This window comes from Leucopleurus acutus (genome assembly GCF_964270905.1).
Source record: "Leucopleurus acutus genome assembly, chromosome: 19".
In the NCBI taxonomy this organism is placed as follows: domain Eukaryota; kingdom Metazoa; phylum Chordata; class Mammalia; order Artiodactyla; family Delphinidae; genus Leucopleurus; species Leucopleurus acutus.
Window position 1 is genome coordinate 26,021,778 of NC_139161.1, and position 24,425 is coordinate 26,046,202.

General features: G+C 37.3%; 1 protein-coding gene across 1 annotated transcript; it reads left to right on the forward strand.

The window, feature by feature from the left end:
• DDX52 (DExD-box helicase 52) lies at positions 1–23,462 on the forward strand. The gene is made up of 15 exons (XM_082860117.1): positions 1–126; positions 1,196–1,394; positions 5,716–5,843; positions 6,828–7,013; positions 8,848–8,991; positions 9,673–9,784; positions 10,618–10,690; positions 11,184–11,387; positions 13,601–13,691; positions 16,080–16,202; positions 16,336–16,486; positions 16,656–16,731; positions 18,933–19,004; positions 19,578–19,670; positions 22,326–23,462. Exons 1-15 carry the CDS (start codon positions 40–42, stop codon positions 22,381–22,383), a joined length of 1,797 nt encoding a protein of 598 aa, XP_082716243.1. The 5' UTR covers positions 1–39; the 3' UTR covers positions 22,384–23,462.
• Positions 23,463–24,425: the final 963 nt, after the last annotated feature.

Consider the following 24,425-nt stretch of genomic DNA (forward strand, 5'->3'; position numbering starts at 1 on the left):
GCGCAGGCGCCGTGGGACCGCGGAGCTTTCTGGGAAAAGATGGATGCTCACGATCTGTTTCGCCGGCTCGGCGCGGGGGCCAAATTCGACGTGAGACGCTTCTCGGCGGACGCTGCCCGATTCAAGGTACTGTGTGCAAGGCGTCAGAAGCCTGAGTAACTGAGAAGGGGCAGGTGCCGGAGAAGGAACTGGCTGCTGGGGGAGCCGGCACTCGGAGACCCCGTGGCCTGGCTGTGGGGCATTTTCCCTCCCTTGGCGTTCAGCTTACTGCAGCCTTCTGAATGAACTCCTTTTCCCATCATTCTGTAGACTTTGTTGGGTCTAGCAAGGAAACGTTTCCTCCCGGCCTCCTTTCTGAGTTTATTCAAAGCACAGTTAGAATCCTACTTTCAGAAGTTATCTTTTTTCCGAAACGGATGGAAAAGAATTTGAAAAACCCCAAACGGAGAGAACAGATGATTTCACTGTAGTCTCTCTAGGTTTGTCTTGGCATGCGTATGCCTTTAGTGGGCATGTTTTTTTTTTTTTGTTCCCGCAACTCCATGGCGTGTTAAGTAACCAATGAGAAGAGTGATTTAGAAATGGGAGATCTTACATAGGGAATTAGTGAGTGATAAATCGGGAGTAGTTAGGGCCCAATTGTGGAAAATCTTGAATATCAAGATTTCTTGGTATTGGGACTAGGGGCATTTGTGTGTGTGTGCAACACGTGTGTTTCTTCTTTCTCTGTCTGACGGCATAGCGTAGTTGTTAAGAGTTTGAACTCTGGAACCAGATTATTCAGGTAAAATCCTGGGTCGGCCAGTTACTAGTTTTGAGACCTTGGTCAAGTTACTTAACCTCTTAATGCCTCGATTTTCTCATCTGTAATATTGGTATTTACCTCGTTAGGGTTGTTGAAGGAGGAAGGAATTTAATATATCTAAACATGCTTAGAAATCTGCCTGACAGCATGTGTTATGCTTATAAGTGTTAGTTGCTATTATGACTATTATTATTACTTTTATAAGGTCAGAAAAGGTATCATCTTGGATTCCATTTGCCCAAACACACACTTGTCAGCTCAAACAAATATCTGGTGAAAGATAAAAAAGATGGGGAGTCATTGTACCCACACCCTTAACTGCCAACACTGCTAGGGTGAAAACAGTGCCAGTCTGTCTATAGATTTCATTTGAAATTTTCTGGGTTTTAGATAGGAAAAAGGAAATATGACTTTGATTCTTCGGAGGTGCTACAGGGACTGGACTTTTTTGGAAACAAGAAGTCTGTCCCAGGTGAGAGTGAATCATCAAGAACTCATCAGGAACTACAAGATGAAGAGAAAAATGAAGAGAGCCTAACTGAAAGGAAGAGGGAGCAGAACAAGAAAAAGAGGAAGAAGATGACTTCAGGTTAGTGCTTGATGCATTTTTTTTTCTTTTTTCTTTTTTCAATTACAGAAATTATGCAAGCTTATGATTACACCTCAGACAGTATACAGCTATTTGTCAGTTGATGGCATTCAGGTTGTTTCCAGGTATTTGTGATTACGAATATTGCTACAATAAGATACCTGTACATATATCTTTTTGTACAGGTGCTGTATTTCTGTAATTAGCATCCTAAATGTGAATTCACTATGTGAAAGGATATGCACACTTCTTTCTTTGAACAGATACAAAATGACTTCCCACAGCCATGTCAATGCTGGATACTGTTGGTCTTAACATTTTAGCCAATCTCATGAGTGAAACTATTTTTTAATTTGTATTTTTTTTAATTTATTTATTTTTGGCTGCATTGAATCTTTGTTGCTGAGCGCAGGCTTTCTCTAGTTGCGGCGAGCCGGGGCTACTCTTCATTGCGGTGCGTAAGCTACTCATTGGGTAACTTCTCTTGTTGCAGAGCACGGGCTCTAGGCTTGCCGGCTTCAGTAGTTGTGGCTCGCAGGCTCAGTAGTTGTGGTGCATGGGCTTAGTTGCTCCACAGCATGTGGGATCTTCCCAGACCAGGGCTCAAACCCGTGTCCCCTGCATTGGCAGGCGGATTCTTAACCACTGTGCCACCAGGGAATCCCCTGTATTTTCTTGATAACTGGTGAGGTTGAACATCTTTTCATAGGCTTTGTTGGATATTTACATTTCAAGTTTTGTGACTTGTTTGTTTTTACACCTTGCCTGTTTTTCACAAGGTTTTTTTCTGTACTCAAAAATAGGAGTATTTACCTTTTTGCTTTGTCTGTTACATCTATTAAGTTTCCTAGCCATTTTACCCTTTTTTTTTTTTTTTTTTTTTTTTTTGCCGTACGCAGGCCTCTCACTGTTGTGGCCTCTCCCTTTGCGGAGCACAGGCTCCGGACGCGCAGGCTCAGCGGCCATGGCTTACGGGCCCAGCCGCTCCGCGGCACGTGGGATCTTCCCAGACCAGACTGGGGCACGAACTCGCGTCCCCTGCATCGGCAGGCGGACTCTCAACCACTGCGCCACCAGGGAAGCCCCATTTTACCTTTTTAATAAACTAAATACTTACACATGGTTTTAAAAAGTTATACAATGGTGAAAAGTAAATTTTCTTTCCACTGTTTTGTCTCTAGTCCCCTATTTCTCCAGAGGCAACCACTGTTAATCAATTTCTTAGGTATTTTCCTAGAGATATTCTATTCACATGTATTTATACCTCGCTTAAAAAACGTGAATGATAGTGTACTCTGTGTGCTGTTCTGTTCTGAACCTTCCCTACCCCTACTTCTTTTATAAAAAACAATGTATCTTGGAGATTGTTTGGAATGAGTAGGAAGTGCATTGCCTTGTTCATTTTAACATAGCATAGTATCCCATTGTCCATTCCATAAGTGATTTAACAAGTTCCTATGTGATGGACTTCTAGTTTTTTTCCTCACTTTTACTGTTACAGTGTTGCAATAAACGTTTTACTTTGTGTGTATGTGTGGGTATATCTGTCTGATAAATTCTTAGAAGTGGAATTTCATAGTTAACAAGTCATGTTACTTTCCTGGCTACAAGGAAGTTTAATAAAGCCTTCCACCGAGATGAATTGAAAAAAGACCTGACACAAGCTTAGGTTGCCCTGTTTTCCTGGGCAGCCAGAAACACACAGATAGGTCCTATAACCATTTAGCAACAAGTGTGGATAGACATATATATAGTTTTAATTGGAAAATTCAAGATCTTGTGGATGAATAATGATTCAGGTCTATTAATGCCAACTGTCTCATAAAAGGGAGCAAAATTTTATTTTTTTAAAAAGTCTTTCCAAAAAAAGAAGTCATTCCAATTGGTGATGCCCACCAGCCATGTACGAGAGTTTCCTTTTTATATTAATTTGCCTCCTCACGTACTGTTGCACCTTTTTACTGTTAATATTGTTCATCTGTCTCTTCTTAATTTGTTAGGCCTTATATATATTAAGGAAGTTAGCTCTATTCTAGCATACTATGTATACAGATATGTTTTCTAGTTTGTCCCTTGTCACTTATCGTCTTTATTTATTTATTTATTGCCATTTTATGTGTTAAATTTATCTTTTCCTTTATGGTTTTTTGGGTTTGTTTTTACATTCTAAGCATTAAGCTTATTTTTCAAAAATTCTCCCATGTTTTCTTATTTGTAGTTTCATTTTGTAATATTGAAATCTTTGACCCTCTGGGATTTTATTTGGTATAAGGAATGAATGAGGAACTAATTAATTTTTTTCCAGATGGCTAGCTAATTGTCCTAATACATTGATATTACATCTTCTCCCTGTTGGATTTAAATACAACTTTTATTGTAACTTATTTCCCATATATATTTGGATCTTTCGACTCTATTCTATTTCATTGATTTCTAATTCTGTGTTCCTACACCAGTACCAGCTTGTGTTAATTAATGTGGCCTTACTTTATAAATTCCAGTAGAGTGGTATGGCATACTCTTTTTATTGATTGGGCAACTGGATATTTTCTCCCTAAAGTGATCTATAGAGTCAGTGCAAACCCAGTTAAAACTCTAGTAGACTTTTCTGGTAGAAATTGAAAAGGAGTTTTAAAAAAATAAACATGCAGTTACTATGTGACCCACCTATTCCACTCCTAGAATTTACCCAAGAGGAAGGAAAATGTGTGTCCTCACAAAGACTTGTACACAGGTGTTCATAGTGGCTTTATATGTAACAGCCAAAAACTGGAAATGACCCAAATGTCCTTCAGCAAGCGGAGGATAGACAAATTGTATATCCATACAATGGAATGCTACTTGTAAATAAAAAGTTAAAATTATTGATACATGCTCCAACATGGATGAATCTCAAAATAACTATCCTGAGTGAAAGAAACCAGACTAAATTTATTAAATACTATATGATTCCATTTATATAAAATTCCAGGAAAAGAAAGCTAATTAATCAACAGTGACAGAAAACAGGGGACTTCCCTGGTGGTCCAGTGGTTAAGACTCTGCTCTTCCACCGCAGGGAGCACAGGTTCAATCCCTGGTCAGGGAACTAAGATTGCGCATGCTGTGTGGCACAGCCAAAAAAAGAAAGAAAGAAAGAAAGAAAGAAAGAATACAGGTTGTTACCTAGGGATGGACTGATGCATTGTAAGAGGCCACAAGGAAATTTGGGGAAGTGATGGAAATAGTCTTAAATGTGGTGATGGTTTAACAGGTGCATACATAATATCAAAATGCCTCAAGTTGTGTACTTTAAATATATGCAGTTTATTGTGTTGGTTGTACATCGGTGAAGTTGAAAAAATTTAAAAGAAATTCCAGAAGTAGTCTTTGCTCATTACTCTTCTTAGAATTTTTTAGGTATTCATACATATTTATTTTCCCATATAAACTTTAAAGTCAGCTACTCCAGTTACCAAAACAATCCTATCATTACTTTTTATTGAGGTAGTGTTATTTATAGATTTAGTGAGAATTGCTGTCTTTATAATATTGAGTAGTCCTTAAGTATTGTGTTGTGTTTATTGCTATTATAAGTGAAATCTTTTCTTGCATCGTATTTATTTTCTAGCTGGTTGTGGATATAGAAAAGCTGGCTGCCTCATTGACATCTCTTATTGTTTAAATAGTTTTTGAATTAATCCCTCATTGTTTTCAAGTGTACATTTAGGTACATATTACAAAGCTGAGATAACTAAAAAGAAGAAAAAGGAAAGAGTGAGCTTCAGAGCTCTGATTTTACCAACACACAACTTGCTTCTCCTTTCCCAATTTTTTTTTTTAATTAATTAATTTTTATTTTTGGCTGCCTTGGGTCTTTGTTGCTGCGCGCGGGCTTTTCTCTAGTTGCGGCAAGCAGGGGCTACTCTTCGTTGCAGTTCGTGGGCTTCTCATTGGGTGGCTCCTCTTGTTGCAGAGGACAGGCTCTAGGTGCGCGGGCTTCAGTAGTTGTGGCACTCAGGCTCAGTAGCTGTGGCTCACGGGCTCTAGAGCACAGGCTCAGTAGTTGTGGTGCATGGGCTTAGTTGCTCCGCGGCACGTGGGATCTTCCCAGACCAGGGCACGAACCCGTGTCCCCTGCATCGGCAGGCAGACTCTCAACCACTGTGCCACCAGGGAAGCCCTCCTTTCCCAATTTTTATACCTCCTATTACTTTCTTTCATCTAGTTGCAACCACTAGTACTTTTTCTTTTGTTTAGTGTGAAGGTAAGGTATGGCCTGTTTGTGCCACCTAAGAATGTTGCACTTAAAATCTTTTAATTTTTTAAAAATATATTTTAGAAATTACGTCTCAAGAAGTTTCTACTATACAGTGGATATCATCTGTGGAAGCAAAGATTGAAGATAAAAAAGTTAAAAGAGAAAATAAACTAACTTCAGGAAAGTTGGAGCAGCTCAGAAAAGAAAAGGTTAGAAAAATGGCTTCATCCAATTGTTTTTCTGGCCTAATGACTTTTTCGCTATCCTTGAGTTATTCTGGTGGTAAAAGCGAGTATGGTTTTGTTTAGAAGATTACTTACATTAGATTAGATTTTACTTTAATGGAAACTTAAAGCAAAGTAGTGTTTGTGCTGTGGCTGAAATTTTTAAAGTTTGAAATTCTTGAAAGTATCTTGAAATTTTGAAACTTAGGTCCAAATTGATGATGTGTTTAGAATTAAATTTTTAACATTTCTTATTCCCTTTTGATAAACATGAAATTGGCCCCCTTTCTCCTTTATGTTAAGCTCACACTGGTTTAGAAGGATTTCCTCCGACAGGGATTTGAGAGTTAGAATTCTTAAGAAACCTGTTTTATGACTTGGGACTAGGAGGAGTAGAATTCAGAAGAAACAACAAATATGCCGTTGTTGTGTTTGCTGCTCTCCTGCTGTATTGCAGATGGAGAGTATTGTTCAGCTCAGTTAGTAATCCCGAATCTAGAATTTGGCTGTCTGGATCAGAGAATGGGAAAACAACAAAAATCAGCATCACTTGATTCTGCTTTTGGCACTCAGTCTTAATAAGTAGAGTTCAGGGTAATCATTAAAAAGCATTGGCACTTGTCTGCTAAGTGCCACATAAAGACAATAGATTGATTCAGTGCCTGCCTTCTAGAAGTTTATATAAGATTGTGACTGTGACAGTAGCACATTAATGTGAATAACACATTATTCATGGCATTGACATTAATATGAGGAAAGTGTGGATAGATAGGTTTCATTGTTATGAAGGTCTTCCTTCTATGAAAGGGCACGAATTATACATAATATCTGTATCTTGTAGGGATTGGAATTTAACCAGAAAGTTTCATATGTTACTAAAGCTTATCCCAGAAACCGTTACTGTTGCTTTACAACATCTGACACGGTATTTGACCACATTCATGGCGACTCCTTTATTTCACTTTTCAGATAAACTTCTTCCGGAATAAACATAAAATTCATGTCCAAGGAACTGATCTTCCTGACCCAATTGCTACATTTCAGCAACTTGACCAGGAATTTAAAATCAATTCTCGACTGCTTCAGAACATTCTAGATGCAGGCTTCCAGATACCTACGCCAATCCAAATGCAAGCCATTCCAGTTATGCTGCATGTGAGTATGAAGGCCTGTAAGTGAGTATGCGTGTATGTGTGTGTGTGTTCATTCTCTTTCCTCTGTCTTTGAAATGTTCCTTTCTGCCTTATCTCCCCTTGTTGAAATCCTACCCTTGATTTCAAGGTCCGTCTCTAATACCTGTCTCTCTGTAAGATTTGTCTTGATCACTACTGCTACATGTGATCTTTTTACTTTACCAACACTGTTTCCCCTACCACCCAGTTCTCCATGTGTTTTCTTTTTCTTGCAACATTTGTCTTACACTTTACTATGTATTTGCATTAATTATATTCATCTCTTCCATTTAACTAAGAGTGTTAATCTTCTGAGGATAGGGACTATGTTCTGTTTTTTCATCCATGATTTAGTTTGTAATATTCAAGAACTATTTCAGAAATACAGAATTCTTGTACATAACCTGACTTTGTTTTTATCCCAGTACTTTTTATAATTGAAGTCTATTTAAGTACCAAAAAATGCATAGATTTTAAGTGCACAGTTCAGTGAGTTTCAACAGTGCATACCCTATGTAACCATCAACTCAGTGAAGATGTGTAACATTTCTGTCACTCCAGACAGTTCTCTCATACCCCTTCCATTCAGTCCTCACCTGACCCCCGCCCAGAGGTAAGCACTTTTCTGGTTTCTATTGCCATGTTTTAGTTTTTCCTCTTATAGAATCATGTAAGTGGAATCATTCATTATTTACTCTTTTTGGTTTCTTTCACTCTAATACAGTTTTTGAGATTCCTCCATGTTGCATATATCAGTAGTTTGTTACTGAGTAGTATTCTGTTGTATGAATATACCATAATTTGTTTATGTGTTGTTGATAGAGGTATGAGTTAACTTAGACTTTTGGAAATTAAGTTTTTCTGAGGTTTCTTTTTGTAGTGGTGAGAGCTGACTTTTTTCCCCAACATAACCAAGGTGGCCTTCAGTTCTAGTAGCCAAAGGATATGAGTTCCCTCTCTCCTCATCCATACTAATCCTTTTCATTTTCTTTGGGAACTGAAATAAGAATATATTTGAATGATGTTGTTGACTGACATTATAGTAAATTTGCTTTTAGTTTTCATTTAAGTTTGTTTCTGTAGTGACCTTAACTTAAAGCTTTAAAATCACAGTGACAAAAAAAAAAAAATCACAGTGACTTTTTGAAGATTGTCACCTATAAATGACTCTGTCACTCAGGTTTTCACCACTTTTTTTTTTTTTGCGGTACGTGGGCCTCTCACTGTTGTGGCCTCTCCCGTTGCGGAGCACAGGCTCTGGACGCACAGGCTCAGCGGCCATGGCTCACAGGCCCAGCCGCTCCTCGGCATGTAGGATCTTCCCTGACCGGGGCACGAACCCATGTCCCCTGCATCCGCAGGCAGACTCTCAACCACTGCGCCACCAGGGAGGCCCTCACCACTTTTTACTTCTTACTTTTAGCCATTCTGTTATTTACTAAAACCTTCCTTAAGGATGGAACAATGCAGATATCAGGTCAAAAAGTTGGTTTTGTAATTTTGCTTTGATAAAGAGGTTTAGGGGAAAGAAAAATTGAAATAATGGAAATAAGATTGTGAATCATCTTTGGGTTTTAGTTATCTACTTTCTTTACCCAGTTCAAATGAACTTTAGTAATAATGCTCAGAAACTCTATTGGGGCGGTTGTAGCAGGGGTGGGTAGAAAAGCAAATATCGGAGTTAGAAGAGTGATGGGAATGTGAGTGTTTGGATTTATTACGTATAATTTTGTTATTTTTATGGCTGGTAGCATTATTTGACTGGGCTCTGAAAAATGTATGTACTCTTCCTTTTACTTAATATACTCTGTTTTTAGGGTCGAGAACTTCTGGCTTCTGCTCCTACAGGATCTGGAAAGACTTTGGCTTTTAGCATTCCTATTTTAATGCACCTGAAACAACCCACAAACAAAGGCTTCAGAGCCCTGATTATATCACCAACACGAGAACTTGCCAGCCAGGTATGACTGGTACTTTCTGAAGAGGTTGTGTTTGTGTTTGTCAGTCATCTTTCTTATTTGAGGGTAATAGAAAGGTCCAAAAGAGTAAGGCCCGTGTCTTTCTCATGGTCACATATTCTGTTCAAAGCACACTTCTCTGTGTCTTACTGCATGTGGGCCAGTCTGTTAAGTCTTTTCAGTTTTATAAAATATGTTGTTCTTAACATTTATACTTTGGTATATGCTCTAAGATCCTTGAAGTTGGAAGGCTACTATCATATATAGTTCCCCTCTAAAACTTTTTTTCCTCACCTAGAAAAATGAAACCTCATCTCAGTTTTTGAGAAAGTAAAACTATACAATGATCCACTCTACCCTCCCAATGTGCTTAATATAAAATACATGCTAAGTATGAAATAGTTTTGTAACAGTACTGTATTCTACAAACAATATGTAACAGAATGGAAGAGTTTTCGTTTTATCTCTTGGAACTAGTTTACTAGACAGGAAGAAACTACTGATTCTTACTTAGTATTGACGTTCCAAAATGCTGAGATTCCAGGTTAATCTACAGATTATTATGGGCTTAATTTCAAGTATTCATGAGTTGATACTAGATTTATTTTGTTAATAATGAAAAAGAGACTATACATCTTATCCAAGTATTTTAGCAGCTAATGTTTTTACCATTTTCTGTTTCAGATTCACCGAGAGTTAGTAAAAATATCTGAGGGAACAGGATTCAGGATACACATGATCCACAAAGCAGCAGTTGCAGCCAAGAAATTTGGACCTAAATCATCTAAGAAGTTTGGTAAGGGGCTTCATGCTTGAGATGTAAGGGAGTTAGAAATTACAAGTATCCTAATCGCTACCTAGAAGTTCTTAAAGGGTAGTTAGTTTGATTTTTAGAAAAGCTGAAAGAGATCTCCTCCTCACCCCCACCCATATATATATATGTATATATAAGTATATACCAGTGGTTCTCAACCAGAGGTGATTCTGCCCTTCACCCCCACCTCACCCTCTATCCCAGGGATACTTGGCAATATCTGGAGACATTTTAAGTCATCACAACTGGGGAGAGGTGCTACTAGTATAGGGACAGAAGCTAGGGATGCTGTTAAACATCCTACAACACACAGGTCAGCCTCCTACAACAAGGAGCTGTCTGAACCAAAATGCCAGTAGTGCTGAGGTTGAGAATCCCTGCTTATTCTATTGATTGTTAATCTGCCATGGAAATATTCTGCAGATAAGATTGATTTACATCCCTACTCTTAGATCAGCCAGAGAATCTGTTTTACTTGTCTTTTATCTTGAGCTTCTGAGTAAAGTTGCATTTAAGGAAAGTATTTTCCTGAAAAACAAACAAATGTTTGTTAAGCAAATTGGTGGATTATAGTATTCTTGCCTCTTAGAAGCTGAGAAAGCAGATCAGATAAAAGGAGAGTAAGGATATAGTAGTTTGTGCTATGATGGATTTAAAAAATATGTATATTAGCTTATTGTGTTGTTGTTGGTGTAGTGCATATAACCACTTCTCCCCACCTGAGGTTATTAACGGAAATTCAGGAGACTTAATCCCCTAATTCAAGAGGGATGAATGTTGTTTTTGCAATTTGTACCATTTATTTTTCCTTACAGATATTCTTGTGACTACTCCAAATCGACTAATCTATTTATTAAAGCAAGATCCTCCGGGAATAGACTTAACAAGGTACATTACTTTAATAATGTCTTTTATGTGTGTTTTCCATTAAATTGATTATATTTTGTCCTCAGTTACGTGTATTATTGCTCTTTGGAGCTTGCTATGTTGATGCTGAGAAAAATGGTTTTCATTAAACTCATAGAGAAGTAACTATCCTGGTCTGGAAGAAAGTTAACAGATTCCGATAAGCAGTTAGTACAGAATTCCCCTAGAAATTTTCACATCTTTCAGCAATGGTGATGGTGTTCATAAGGTTTATCTGAGCTTCTGTCATTGCCAGTGGAACCTCATATCTTTGGGGCTAATGGAATAGGTACATTAATTTATATTTATCTTGTTTTTACCTTTTTCTTGCTTATTTTTCTTATACCTTTTTCTGGTATGATATGTAGATCTGAGAAGCATCATTGTGGTTGGACTTCTTCATTTGTTCCCAGGTAGTGAAGCATCTTGGATCTTTCAGTTCCAATACCCACAAGTTTTTTTTGTTATTTCTTAGTGTTGAATGGCTGGTAGTAGATGAATCAGATAAACTGTTTGAAGATGGCAAAACTGGGTTCAGAGACCAGCTGGCTTCCATTTTCTTGGCCTGCACATCCCACAAGGTCAAAAGAGCTATGTTCAGTGCAACTTTTGCCTATGATGTTGAGCAGTGGTGCAGACTCAACTTGGATAATATCATTACTGTTTCCATTGGAGCAAGGTAATTGTTCTTCCACATTATCCCACTCATTTTTTAAAAAAACACAAGTCATTATTTTAGACTAAAAGAGATAGGTTGTGTGGGTTAAGATTGATAAAAAGAGTTTGACTGAAAGAAATATATTCTTTAAAGTCAAGATTGATTAAGCATTTTCTATTTTAGAATAATCCAAAGGGAGATTCTCATATTGTCATATTAATATTCCTATCCTCATGCGTTTAGTTGGTTTTTCCAATCCACAAAGTATGACATGAGCTCTGTGGCCACCCAAAGGATTTAATCTCGTTGATGGCTTAACAAAGTAGGGCCACAGAGAAGGAAGCTGATGTTACTGAGCCACTTGATTTATAATTGCTTTTTAAAAATATTTTGGGGAGCATTTATGCTAAATGATAGAGAAAAGTCTTATGAAATTATGATATTGCCACTTGATATACTATAATGCAACGCATGAAATGGTCAGAGTGAAGATTGTAGCTATATGAAAAGGTGCCTGTAGTACCATGTTAACCCCTTAAGTAAAACAGAAGCCAAATGAAACAGTAAAGAATATCCTGTCTACTTTCAACATAAAACTCCTGTGTATAAAAAGAAAAATAGAACAGATTAACCATAAACATAATTATAAAGGCAGATAACAGAATGGAAAAAGTATTTATACATGGTACAGAGTGTTAATAAAGCCTAAAGATACCTCACCCCAACTGTTTGTCAATAAATAAACCTTTGCTAACCATTAAGAAAAAACTTTAGGCATATGTAACAACCCCCTTTAAAACGTTCTCATTTTACCCAATAATTTTACTTTTAGAAAGATTCTGTAAGTAATTAGACACATGAAAATTTATGACTAGAGCACAGCAAAATGTCAAAGTTTATTCTAAAATGGTAGAATTATGGGTAATTTATTTTATTGTTTATGTCTTTATTTTTTTAAATTTTCTTGAGATAATGTTTTTATAATCATAACAAAACATTCAAAGACCTAAATAGACATTTCTCCAAGGACATCCAGATGGCCAGTAGGCACATGAAAAGATGCTCAACGTCACTAATTATTAGAGAAATGCAAATCAAAAGTACAATGAGGTATCACCTCACACCAGTCAGAATGGCCATCATCAAAAAGTCTACAAAGAATAAATGCTAGAGAAACTAACACAACATTGTAAATCAACTATACTCCAATAAAAATTAAAAAAAGAAAAAAGAATAAATGCTGGAGAGGGTGTGGAGAAAGGGAACCCTCTTACATTGTTGGTGGGAATGTAAATTGGTGCAGCCACTATGGAAAATAGTATGGAGGTTCCTTAAAAAACTAAAAATAGAGTTACTATATGATCCAGCAATCTCAACTCCTGGGCATATATCCTGAGAAAACTATAATTCGAAAAGATACATGTACCCCAGTGTTCATAGCAGCACTATTTACAATAGCCAAGACATGGAAGCAACCTAAATGTCCATTGAGAGATGATGGGTAAAGAAGATGTGGTGTACACACACACACACACACTTAAACACACACACACAGAGGAATATTATTCAGTCATAAAAAAGAATGAAATGATGCCATACAGCAACATGGATGGGCCCAGAGATTATCATACTAAGTGAAGTAAGTCAGAAAGAGAAAGACAAATATCATATGATATCACTTATATGTGGAATCTAAAAAATGGTACAAATGAACTTATTTACAATGCAGAAACAGGCTTACAGACATAGAAAACAAAGTTACAGTTACCAAAGGGGAAAGGCAGAGGTGGGGATAAATTAGGAGTTTGGGATTAGCAGATACAAACTGCTGTATATAAAATAGATAAACAACAAGGTCCTACTGTATAGCACATGGAACTATATTCAGTATCTTGTAATAAACTATAATGGAAAAGAATCTGAAAAATAATATATATATACACACACACACATATATATACACACATAACTGAATCACTTTGCCATACACCTGAAACTAATATAACATTGTAAATCAACTATACTTGGATTAAAAAATTTTAAAAAAGAATGAATAAAACATTTAAAAATAACAACTTTGTCTTTAAGTTAAAATATAAAAAATTCAGTACTTATATTGACAGTGGAAAAGGTCATTCTGTTGGAGTTGTGTGTAAATTTTTTCATTTATTTAGAATTCAAGGGGGGAAACAAAAATTGGCTCTTGCAAACTACAAGGGATGTTTTCTTCTTAGGAATTCTGCAGTAGAGACCGTAGAACAAGAGCTTCTCTTCGTTGGGTCTGAGACTGGAAAACTTCTGGCCATGAGAGAACTTGTTAAAAAGGTATATTTGGACTACATTCTTGAGTTTTGTTAATGTTCACCAAGCCTTGTGTTACTAGGTGTAATATTACTAGCAATTACTTGTATTACTAGCGTTGGAAGACGGATTTATTATGAGCACTTAACTTCCTGGCAGACCCTTGATTGGGGCTCTGCTGGGTCTCCTGCCTCCTGCTGGCAGTCTTGGGGGTCTCTCTGTCCCAGCTTCTCCCTGCCCACACCCTAACTCCCATCCAGAACTGGCTGCAGGGCCCCCAGCTCTCCTCCCTGTCCCCAGGTAGGGTGATCAGTGCTGTGGCCTGGGTCCCTGAGCTGTGTGCTATTGAGGGGGTTCTGCCTCAGGATTCCTGGGTGGTCCCCCCTCTGTGCCCTGGCTGTTTCCATATTTAAGCTGAAATAAAAGGTTTTAGAAACTTAAAAAAAAAGAAAAGGGAGGTTGAGTGCTATTCCTGCGTCATATTTAGTAATCCAGTGGTAAATCGGTAAGAAGCACATTGGAGCAACTCTTGTCTCGAAGGGGAGAGGCTCTCCTCTCAGAATATATTAAGATTTCTGTTCCCAGCTCGGGGTAGGCCAGGGAAAGACCTACCTGCTGCCCTGAATGCCTCCTTTTTCCAGCACACTGCGGGTTCTGTTCCAGACCACCACAGTAAAGCCAATGTCACAATAAAGGGAGTCACAGGAATTATCTGGTTTCCCAGTGTATAGAAAAGTTATGTTTACACTATTGTAGTCTATTAAGTGTGCAATAGCATATGTCTAAAAAACAATGTACATACCTTAACTTAAAAATACCTTATTGCTGAAAATGCTAACCAACACCTGAGCCTTCACTGAGTCATAGCAGTAACATTAAAGATCACTCACTGATCATAGATCACAACAGCAAATATAATAATAATGAAGAAGTTTGAAATATTGCGAGAATTACCAAAATATTGCGAAAATTACCAAAATATTGCGAGAATTACAGAGACGTGAAGTGAGCAAATGCTATTGGAAAAATATGGTGCTGATAGACTTGCTTGAACATTGAGTCGCCACAAACCTTCAGTTCGTAAAAAACACAATATCTGCAAAGTGCAGTTAAAAAAGTCTGCCTGTATATATCTGCCCCTGAATCTCCCCCCATCACTCTCCTGGTTTCTTAGAGAACTGGGGCATTAATGAATAGGACACTAGAGTGGGGTTTTTTGTTTTATTAATGAGTTAATAGAAATATAGTACTTACAATAGTGCTTGGCACATAATAAATGCTATTATGTGCATGTTTTACTAATGTTCTTAAGGATATCATTTGGCAGTAGGAAATTTAAGGTTTTCACAGATACTCAAATGGAATTATACACCAGAGATTTTTAGCCATGTATAAACTTCAGGAGTTCTGTGAACCTTCTGAAATTATATGTAACATTTTGTGTGAATGTGTGGTTGCCTGTTAGAAAGCTTCATAGCTTTCTTTCATTAGATTCTGAAAGGGTGTGTGGACCAAAATAATAAGGTTAAGCCCTAATGCTGACAGTCAAAAATATAGAAAGCTGGTTTGAGAGAGAGTTGGGGTTTGATGATATTAATGTAAAAAATAAAAATCATTTGCTTAGGGCTGCTGGTTGATAACTGAGATTTTATGGAACTTGATAAGATAAAGATTATATTGAGAGAACTGAGAACCAAGGACTAAGCTTTGGGGAATACCCACAGTTAGGATAAATAACAGATTAAAATGACAGTTATTGGGGCTTCCCTGGTGGTACAGTGGTTGAGAATCCGCCTGCCAGTGCAAGGGACACGGGTTCGAGCCCTGGTCCAGGAAGATCCCACATGCCGTGGAGCAACTAAGCCTGTGCACCACAACTACTGAGCCTGCGCTCTAGAGCCCGCGAGCCACAACTGCTGAAGCCCATGCACCTGTAGCCCGTGCTCTGCAACAGAAGCCACCACAATGAGAAGACCACACACCACAATGAAGAGTAGCCCCTGCTGACTGCAACTAGAGAAAACCCACACGCAACAACGAAGACCCAACGCAGCCAAAAATAAATGAAATAAATAAATTTATTTTTTAAAAAATGACAGCTATTACATTTTAAGAAGAAACAAAAATGTTCTGAAGCACAGAAGCAATCAGATGATTATTTCAAAGAGTGGGCATCCATTGCTGTAGAAAGATGAAGGGGAATTAATTAGACAAGATTATTGGAATTAGATGGAGAGCCTGTACTCCACAAGAGAAAGAGCCACATTGTAGAGAATGGATGGTGAGGAAGACAGAGGCAGGCTTGGACCTCTGGCCTAAGAAATTTGTCAATTTCTAAATTAAAATGAACTAAAATCATATGAAATACTGCAGTTATATTCTTGATTATGGATTATGTATGCTTTCTTTTAGGGTTTCAATCCACCTGTTCTTGTTTTTGTTCAGTCCATTGAAAGGGCTAAAGAACTTTTTCATGAGCTCATATATGAAGGTATTAATGTGGATGTTATTCATGCAGACAGAACTCAGCAACAGGTAAAGTCAAATGCATACTTTCAAAGCAATAAAGAACAATTAAATTTTTTTTAATTGGCGTTAAATTTATGAAATACTTGTTTTCCATTCCTAGAGTGGTACTAAAACATTTAATATATGTTCTGTTAACCAGAGAGATAACACAGTCCATAGCTTCAGAGCAGGAAAAATCTGGGTTCTTATTTGTACAGCCTTGCTAGCCAGAGGGATCGATTTTAAAGGTGTGAACTTGGTCATCAACTATGACTTTCCAACCAGCTCAGTGGAATATATCCACAGGATAGGTGAGTCGTGTGCCCCACCCCTCTACTCACCTCTCTTAGCACCACTACCAGTCCCTTCAGCATGCTCAAGTTTTTAGTGCTGTGAAAATCCAGTGACGTGTATATGTGATTCTTGAAGGTCCCATTCCTCCCAAAAGTAGGGTTTTTTTAACGGTCTGGTTTCTCTTAGGTCGAACTGGAAGAGCCGGGCATAAAGGAAAAGCTGTTACATTTTTCACTGAAGATGATAAACCATTATTAAGAAGGTAAATTAGGAGAAAAAATTTAGCATTAAGTTGGCAAAATTGATTCATTATTCTCATACACAGTTAACGGATAATTACAAAATGGCTGTGTCCCAAATTCTGTTATGGTATTAGTCAAACAAACCTTAGCCATGAAAAAAAAGAAAAATGATCAAAGGGCCTTGTTTTTGCCCTTCCATTGTTAGATTTTGGAAATATTCACAATGGAATATTCATTAAGTTTCAGACCCACGGGCTTTCTTGGTGGCACAGTGGTTAAGAATCCGCCTACCAATGCAGGGGACACGGGGTCGAGCCCTGGTCCAGGAAGATGCCACGGAGCAACTAAGCCCGTGGGCCACAACTACTGAGCCTGCACTCTAGAGCCTGCGAGCCACAGCTACTGAGCCCATGTGCCAGAACTACTGAAGCCTGTGTACCTAGAGCTTGTACTCCACAAGAGAAGCCACCTTAATGAGAGGCCTGTGCACAACGAAGAGTAGCCCGCACTCGTTGCAACTAAAAAGAGCCCGCGCATAGTAACAAAGACCCAATGCGGGCAAAAATTAATTAATTAAAAAAAAAAAAGTTTCAGACTCACAGAATTCTCCCAATAGCCTTCACTTGATATTACTCAAAATGTAATATTAAGGTTTTGGATTAATTGTTTAAAGTTAACCCCTGAGTCTCTTATAGCCCCGTCAAAATGATCTCTTAGCATGGGTGTATTCTTTCCATTACTCTTAGGGGCAGCTGGAGTTTTATGTTTAGTCCCAGGATCACCTGTCATAGAGGAAAAACTGTTTTAGTAACACACTCTAATATTCAGTTGTAGCCCCTTGAAGCCTGGGTAACCTATGATAGATACACTTTTAGAATCTTATCTTAATTTAGCCCATCGTCATAGATTTTAATATAGAAGCTGAGTTTCCTACATTTGGGCTGCCTACAGAAATTTTAGGCTGATGATAATTGGCAACAGTTCATATTTCTAACAAATGAAGTTGAGTTATGGATGTAGGCAGTTTGTACTTTATTCTGTTTATCAGTTTTGGCGAAGATTTTGCTTCGTGCCTTCTGAGCCTTGGCTCTGTCAGCCTTGATTTTGTTGTGATCAGATTTTCACATGTGGTGTGTAGGGGAGTACATTCCAATAGCCTAGATTCACCTGAGTTCTCAGCAACTCCAAGCATGTGCATCTGATGACCCCCATATCAGTGCAACTGTGTACCTCAGTTTTCCATCTGGGAAATGGGGATAATGATAGTATTTACTACAAAGGGTTGTAAGGATTGAATAAGTTACTACAGTAAGTCCCCTACATACAAACAAGTTCTGTTCCGAGAGTGTGTTGGTTAAGTCCAGTTTGTTCATAAGTCCAGTTTGTTCATAAGTCCAACAAAGTTAGCCTAGGTACCCAGCTAACACAACTGGCTATATAGTACATACTGTAATAGGTTTATAATAGTTTTCACACAAATAATACATAATAAACAAACCCCAAAATAAAACATTTTTAATCTTACAGTACAGTACCTTGAAAAGTACAGTAGTACAGTACAACAGCTGGTGCTTCTTAGCAGTACCAGCTACGTCACCACTGCTTTTATGCTTGCTTCCGGACACCCTGGGCTTGAAACAAAGATACTGTGCTACTGTACTCTATACAGTACTGTACAGTAAAGTACACAAAAGCACAACCACTTGTATGCATATGACAGTGTATGTATATGACATATGTATGCATATGACAGTGTACGCCAGACATGTGAACTAATTTACCTGATTGGGCATGCGAGCGCATGTTTACATCTTTGAAAGTTCAAAACTTGAAGGTTCATGTGTAGGGGACTTACTGTATACATGAGAAGCTTGAGACCATGTCAAGCTTTATCATTTAATAAATTTAAGTATGACTGACTTCAGTCAGTGTCTCATCCAGTACTGGGCTTAGTAGCTTTTTAGGGCTTGTTAAATATTGAGTAGAAACAGCTGCTATCTAAAATTTTCATCAAGACATTGATTTCAGTCCAGCAGACCGTTCTCTCAGTAATCCAATATGACTGTATCTGGTAATAATTGGTAATAATTTATCAGAACACTTTACTGGATTACTTTTTTGTTTGTGTAGTTTTAATTCCTCTTGTATTGTGCAGAGGGTTTATGTACATAAACATCAGTTTGACAAGATACAAATTTACGTTTATGGGTACCTTTTTCAGTGTTGCCAATGTTATCCAGCAGGCCGGATGTCCTGTCCCAGGATACATAAAAGGTTTCCAGAAACTACTAAGGTACAATCTTGAATTTACCTGGAGCCTCTCTCTCCCTCTCTCTTTACATATATATTCTTGATTTCACACTCTTTTACATTATAGTTCTAATAATACTACTATTTTTAGAACATTTTAAGATTAAAATTTTTCCTTTTAAATATTTGTGAGTACTGTCTGTTCTTTCCCTGCTAGTTTTTCATCCTTGAAATTTTAAGTATTCAGATTTTTAAAGTATTATTCAACATGAGTGAAATATGCTGAGATTTTGTTCTAATTCATAAAACTGATAAAAAGCAGTTAATTGGCCAAAATCAAACTCTAGTGTTTGTTAGCACAAGATATAAGAGTGACACACGACATATTTTAATCATGGTCAGTGCCTTTTAAAAAATTGGTTGAATTTATCATCTCTTTGGGTTACCTCTCTAGATGCTGTTAGGTAACCTAGTATATTAAAGTGGATACAGTGGTGTCACTGTAAATCTGTAAGTGGATGAAGGAAACGAATTTTGTGAACCAAAGAACCAAAAATAGTTTTAGCTCTTTTAAATTAAGTTGCACTTAATTCAGTTCTTTCTTTGTAACTTTCAGTAAACAAAAGAAAAAGATGATTAAGAAGCCTTTGGAAAGGGAGAGCATTAGTACAACTCCAAGATATTTCTTAGAAAAAGCTAAGGATAAACGGTAAGCATATGGTAAAAGTTACGCTTTGATTCTGGCGTATTCTTATAACGTAAGCATTATTTTTCCTTAGGATAGATTTTTAGAAGTAGAATTTGATAGGTCTGCAGTCCATTATAGAATGTAATAAAAGTAACATATCTTAGGTTGCCTGTGATTTGGAAACTTGGATAATTCAATCTTGGAATTTTTCTTTATCTGTATATTAATGATCTGTATTTCTCCATCTTTGAAAATATGATTTCAATTCACTATGAATTAGAATTGCACTGTCCACCATCTCCACACAGCCTGTATCTGGGCACACTACTGAGGCCAGTAGTTAGGACTGCTGACTCACATTGATGGAGTCTTCCTTCAAGCTCCATATTCTGGGCAGGATTTCAGTAGGATCTTGGGCTTATGCTGAAGCACATTGTAACACCTCTGAACAGTATGACTTGAGTAAATTTGTAGTCATTTAGCTGAGGTTTTGAGGATTTTAAAGTATAGGTTTTTTTTTTTTTTAGCATACACACAGGACTACCTTTTTTGCCTGTTACTGCCAGGAAACTACATGATTTCATAGGGGTGGGCTAAAATATTCTGCACAGTACTATTCTTTCCACTATTTAAGGAAAAATGACACTCTTCAAATTCTATCAGTACCAATTAATATATAACATATATAAAATGTAGGCATTTACCAAGTTCTACTGTTCACCTTCAGTCTTACTACATATATAATATGTAGTGAGGTGTATGAATGGATGTAAAATGAGACGACCCCTTTCCTGAAGTTAGGGAAAGGAGATTAATATACATGAAAAAAGTTAGATAATAATTTTTAAATAAAACAGAAGTTTAGAGAAGGGAAAAAATCACTATGGATTGGTGTAGTTACAGAAAGTTTCAAGGAAGTAGAATTATGTTCAAGGATGGGTAAGATTTAGGCATGTAGAAGGAACAAGGTGAACCCAGGCGAGAAAACCTGCACTTTCCTTCTGAGTGAAAGAGTCTGCCTGACATTTTGTATTGGTTGTGGGAAATAATGTTCAGCCCCAGTACATAGACTGTACAGAGTGTCCCAAAGGGTTTGGTGGTTTTAAGCTTTAATAACTTGGGAAGAATAAATGTTACAACCTTATAAAACTACATCATTTGAAAGATTATTTTAATTTAACTGGTACTTACTCAGTTTTGTGCGTTCTTAATACATTTTTATTTTTATTCTTTGTGGCAACAGTTCTTGGGTGACAGACCAGTGGATTGGTAGAGAAGGTTGCCCTGCTTGGTCACCTTATCTGTCTCATTAGACTTTTTCTTGTGGTGGGCTGCTGCAGAATTGTTGCGTACACATCAGAACCTCATTCTTTGGGTGATCTCAAAGCTAGGATTGGAAATGCAGTCCTTTCAGGCACTGAGCCGCAGCTGATAAAAGTTTTTACAAAGGTCGAAAATTGTCTACAGCATAAGATCATGGCTGTGTTGAACTGTAAAAATAAAATCAATATTTTAAATAATGACACTTTAAGTGCTGATTTTTGTAAGTTTGTAGCTTTTAATGATCTGAGGTTATTAAAACTTAAAGCTGCGCTAAGGCTTTGAGGACACCTGTTATAAATCTTGTCACTAGCCCCCTGCTTAAGATGCTTTGGTTCTGTCTCTATTTTCTTCACATTTAAAGGCCATACTTCTTAACATAGCATACAAACAAGATCTGATCTGAATCTAGCTTACCTTTCCACTGTAGATGTTGCTTTAATGATCCTACCCACACCTGTGGCCTCAGCTCTATGCTGATAAATCTTAAGTCCATATCTTCAAGCCCAACTTCCCAACTGAGCTATAAACCTGAAGCCTGTTGCCTAGTGGGTGTCACTTCAGGCGCTGCAAACTCAAACTGGTATAGTAGGGCGTAGGGGAGATTGGATTTGGAGCCAGAATAACTGGCTCTAATAACACCTTTTCCTGTGTGGCTTTGCACAAGTCACTTCACCTCTCTAAGCCTCTTTCCCCCTATATATAATGGAAATAGTTATATAAATAATACCAACTCTGCCACTCAGAGTTGGTGGAGGATTAAATTAACTGATATACATCTAAGAACTTTGCATTACTGTGCTGTAGTATGTGAATATTGCTTATTTTCTCAAAACTTTTTTTCCTTTTCCTGTGTTAACAGTTAGTTGATGGCATTCACCATTCACCAAACTCTAAAATCAGACTGTCATGTCTAAAATTTTTGCCAGTGTCATGTCTAATATTTATTACCAGTGTGTGATGATCAGCAAGTTACTTAACCACTCTACCTCATTTTCCACATCTGTAAAATGAGGATAATAATAGAATCTTCTTCGTAAGTTAGGAAGACTATCTGAGTTGATACATATAAACGACTTATAAACAGTATCTGGCATTTAATCAATGTGAACTCTTCTTATTAATTCAGGATCAGAATCTGTCTTTTATACCATGTTGTAGTGTAGTTTACTGTGGTGTTTCTGTCTCACTTACCTGGATGTGGTTTTCTAAAGGGCAAAGACACATCTTTGTGTTCCTAGTGCCTTGTATGCTTGATTATACAGGAGGTTTCAGTAAATGTTTATTAAACTGGTAGAGTTTTGGAAAGTACATATATCTAAAATTTCTAATTCAACTTTCCTTTCATTGTCACAGGAAAAAGGTCACTGGTCAGAACAGCAAGAAGAAAGTAACTTCTGAGGACAAAAGTTAAAAACAGACTTCTAAAAAGACTATATCACAAATGTGATTTTATGATTCCAGCATGAATGTTGTTTTCTTGGAATACATTGTCTTATAATCACCTGTACCAAACATTTGAAATCAACTACAAGAACATGGGACTAGTGAAAAATGATCCTAAACTATCAGTGCATCATGTCAAGTTTCAATTCATAGGTGATTTTTTAAATGATTATATAATGGAAAAAACATTCATTGACATTCATGTGGTTTGAATCCAGAGCGATGCTTCTTACAGAAGAACAAAAGTTTATGCTAAAAATAACAACACCCAAATGTGGTGAACTGGATTTTTCCCTTCAAGTGTGAAAGAGCGTGTCGTGTATGCTGTGGAGAAGCCTTTGGAACCACATTGCGAAGTAAAGTCTTGAGGTTGAATGCCCCTTCCCACCCACTTTTTTTTTTTTTTTTTTTGGATGGACAAGAAGCAGCACGGGCTGTCTACCAAGAATAAACCTACTGCTCTCTTTATTTCACTGTTTCTTAATTTGTTGATGGCCTTTTGTGATATGAGCCACAACAAGATGCCTTTTATATGGCTGGTTATTCAAGTTCACTAGAATTTTAAATTCTTTGATCTATATATAAATATCTTTTACCTCATCCCTATCGTAGCTCAGACCTTACCTTCATAATGTTGCAGCTATAAGATTATGGTCAGCTTCTCCCTTTCTTACTTCATTTTCCATCATTTAACCATGTTCTTTCCTGTCTCTTTCCATTTGAGATGACTTTGCTCGAAAAGTGATAAACATTTTATCCTGATAAGGAAGAATGTTCCTGTTACTTGATCCACCTCTGGCTCTGTTCTCTTACAGCTTATCTTTCCTAAGGCTTTATGGCCCTTCATCCAGATAGTATGCAGGTCTCTGCCGAAGGTAAAGGATTATGATTGTACAGTGACAGAGACTATTCACTCTTAGCAGATTTTCCTCAGTTGTTAGTTTTGTACAGTGGAATGAAAAATCGACTTCATACATGTAAGGTACTTGCAATGGTGCCTGACATGAATGTTAGTTATCAGTACTGTAATACTATAATATAGATAACCTTTTCTCAGTAACATTTGAATTAAACTTATTTATTTCCTGTATCCTCAGTCTTTTATTCTAGAGTCAGGATGGGTAGACTGCAATTTAAATATTTTAGATGAGACAAAAATTGTTCATCTTCAGAATTTATGTAAATGGAGACCTATTGCTACAAGGTACAAGAAATACTTAGAAGCCTGTGATTTTTTTGTTCTTGCAAACAGAGCCTTGACTCAAAATATATTCTGGAAGTAGGTGTACTGGTGCCACCCACTTGCCAGTTGTTTTAAGTTCTTAATTTCTCAGAGGTTCAGTTTGTTTGTGAAATTGAGGGTAATACCGACTATGTCTCAAGATTATAAGTACCTAGCACTGTGCCTGACACGTCATAACTTCACAAAATATATTCCTTAACAAACATTATATATTTGGTTAGGAATACAAGTCTTGGTAACACAGTCCCTGCCCTTACAGTATAGTGGGCATAAAGTAAAGGAACAAATAGTGTGGTAGATGCCGTGTTAGACATAAGGCCACAATGCTGAGTCATCACAGGACAGCATCTAACCTGGACTGGAAATACCGTGGAACGCTGACATCCTGAGTCATGTGGTCTATGATCTTTGAAATACTCCCTTCATTTGACTTTATTTCCTCTTTTTTTTTTTTTTTTAGTATTTTCTCCTGTGCGATCACCCATCCTTAAAAGTGGCTACATAAGCCTGTATCATCTTGATTTGTCGATGGATTAATACTGAATTTAGTTATATATCAGTTTATGTCGATTGGAACATCTGCTACACAGTTCCATCTAAAGAAGGGGAGGAATGAAGTTAGTGGACAATTATGGGGGAAAAAAGCATAATTAAATAGCTGGCTCTAGCTGAAATGAGCAAGGACTTTGAAGTCAAACTCCTTGGATTTTGATCCTGGTCCTGCTGTTTTGCAGCTGTTTGATGTGGGTAAATTACTCCTCCTCCTA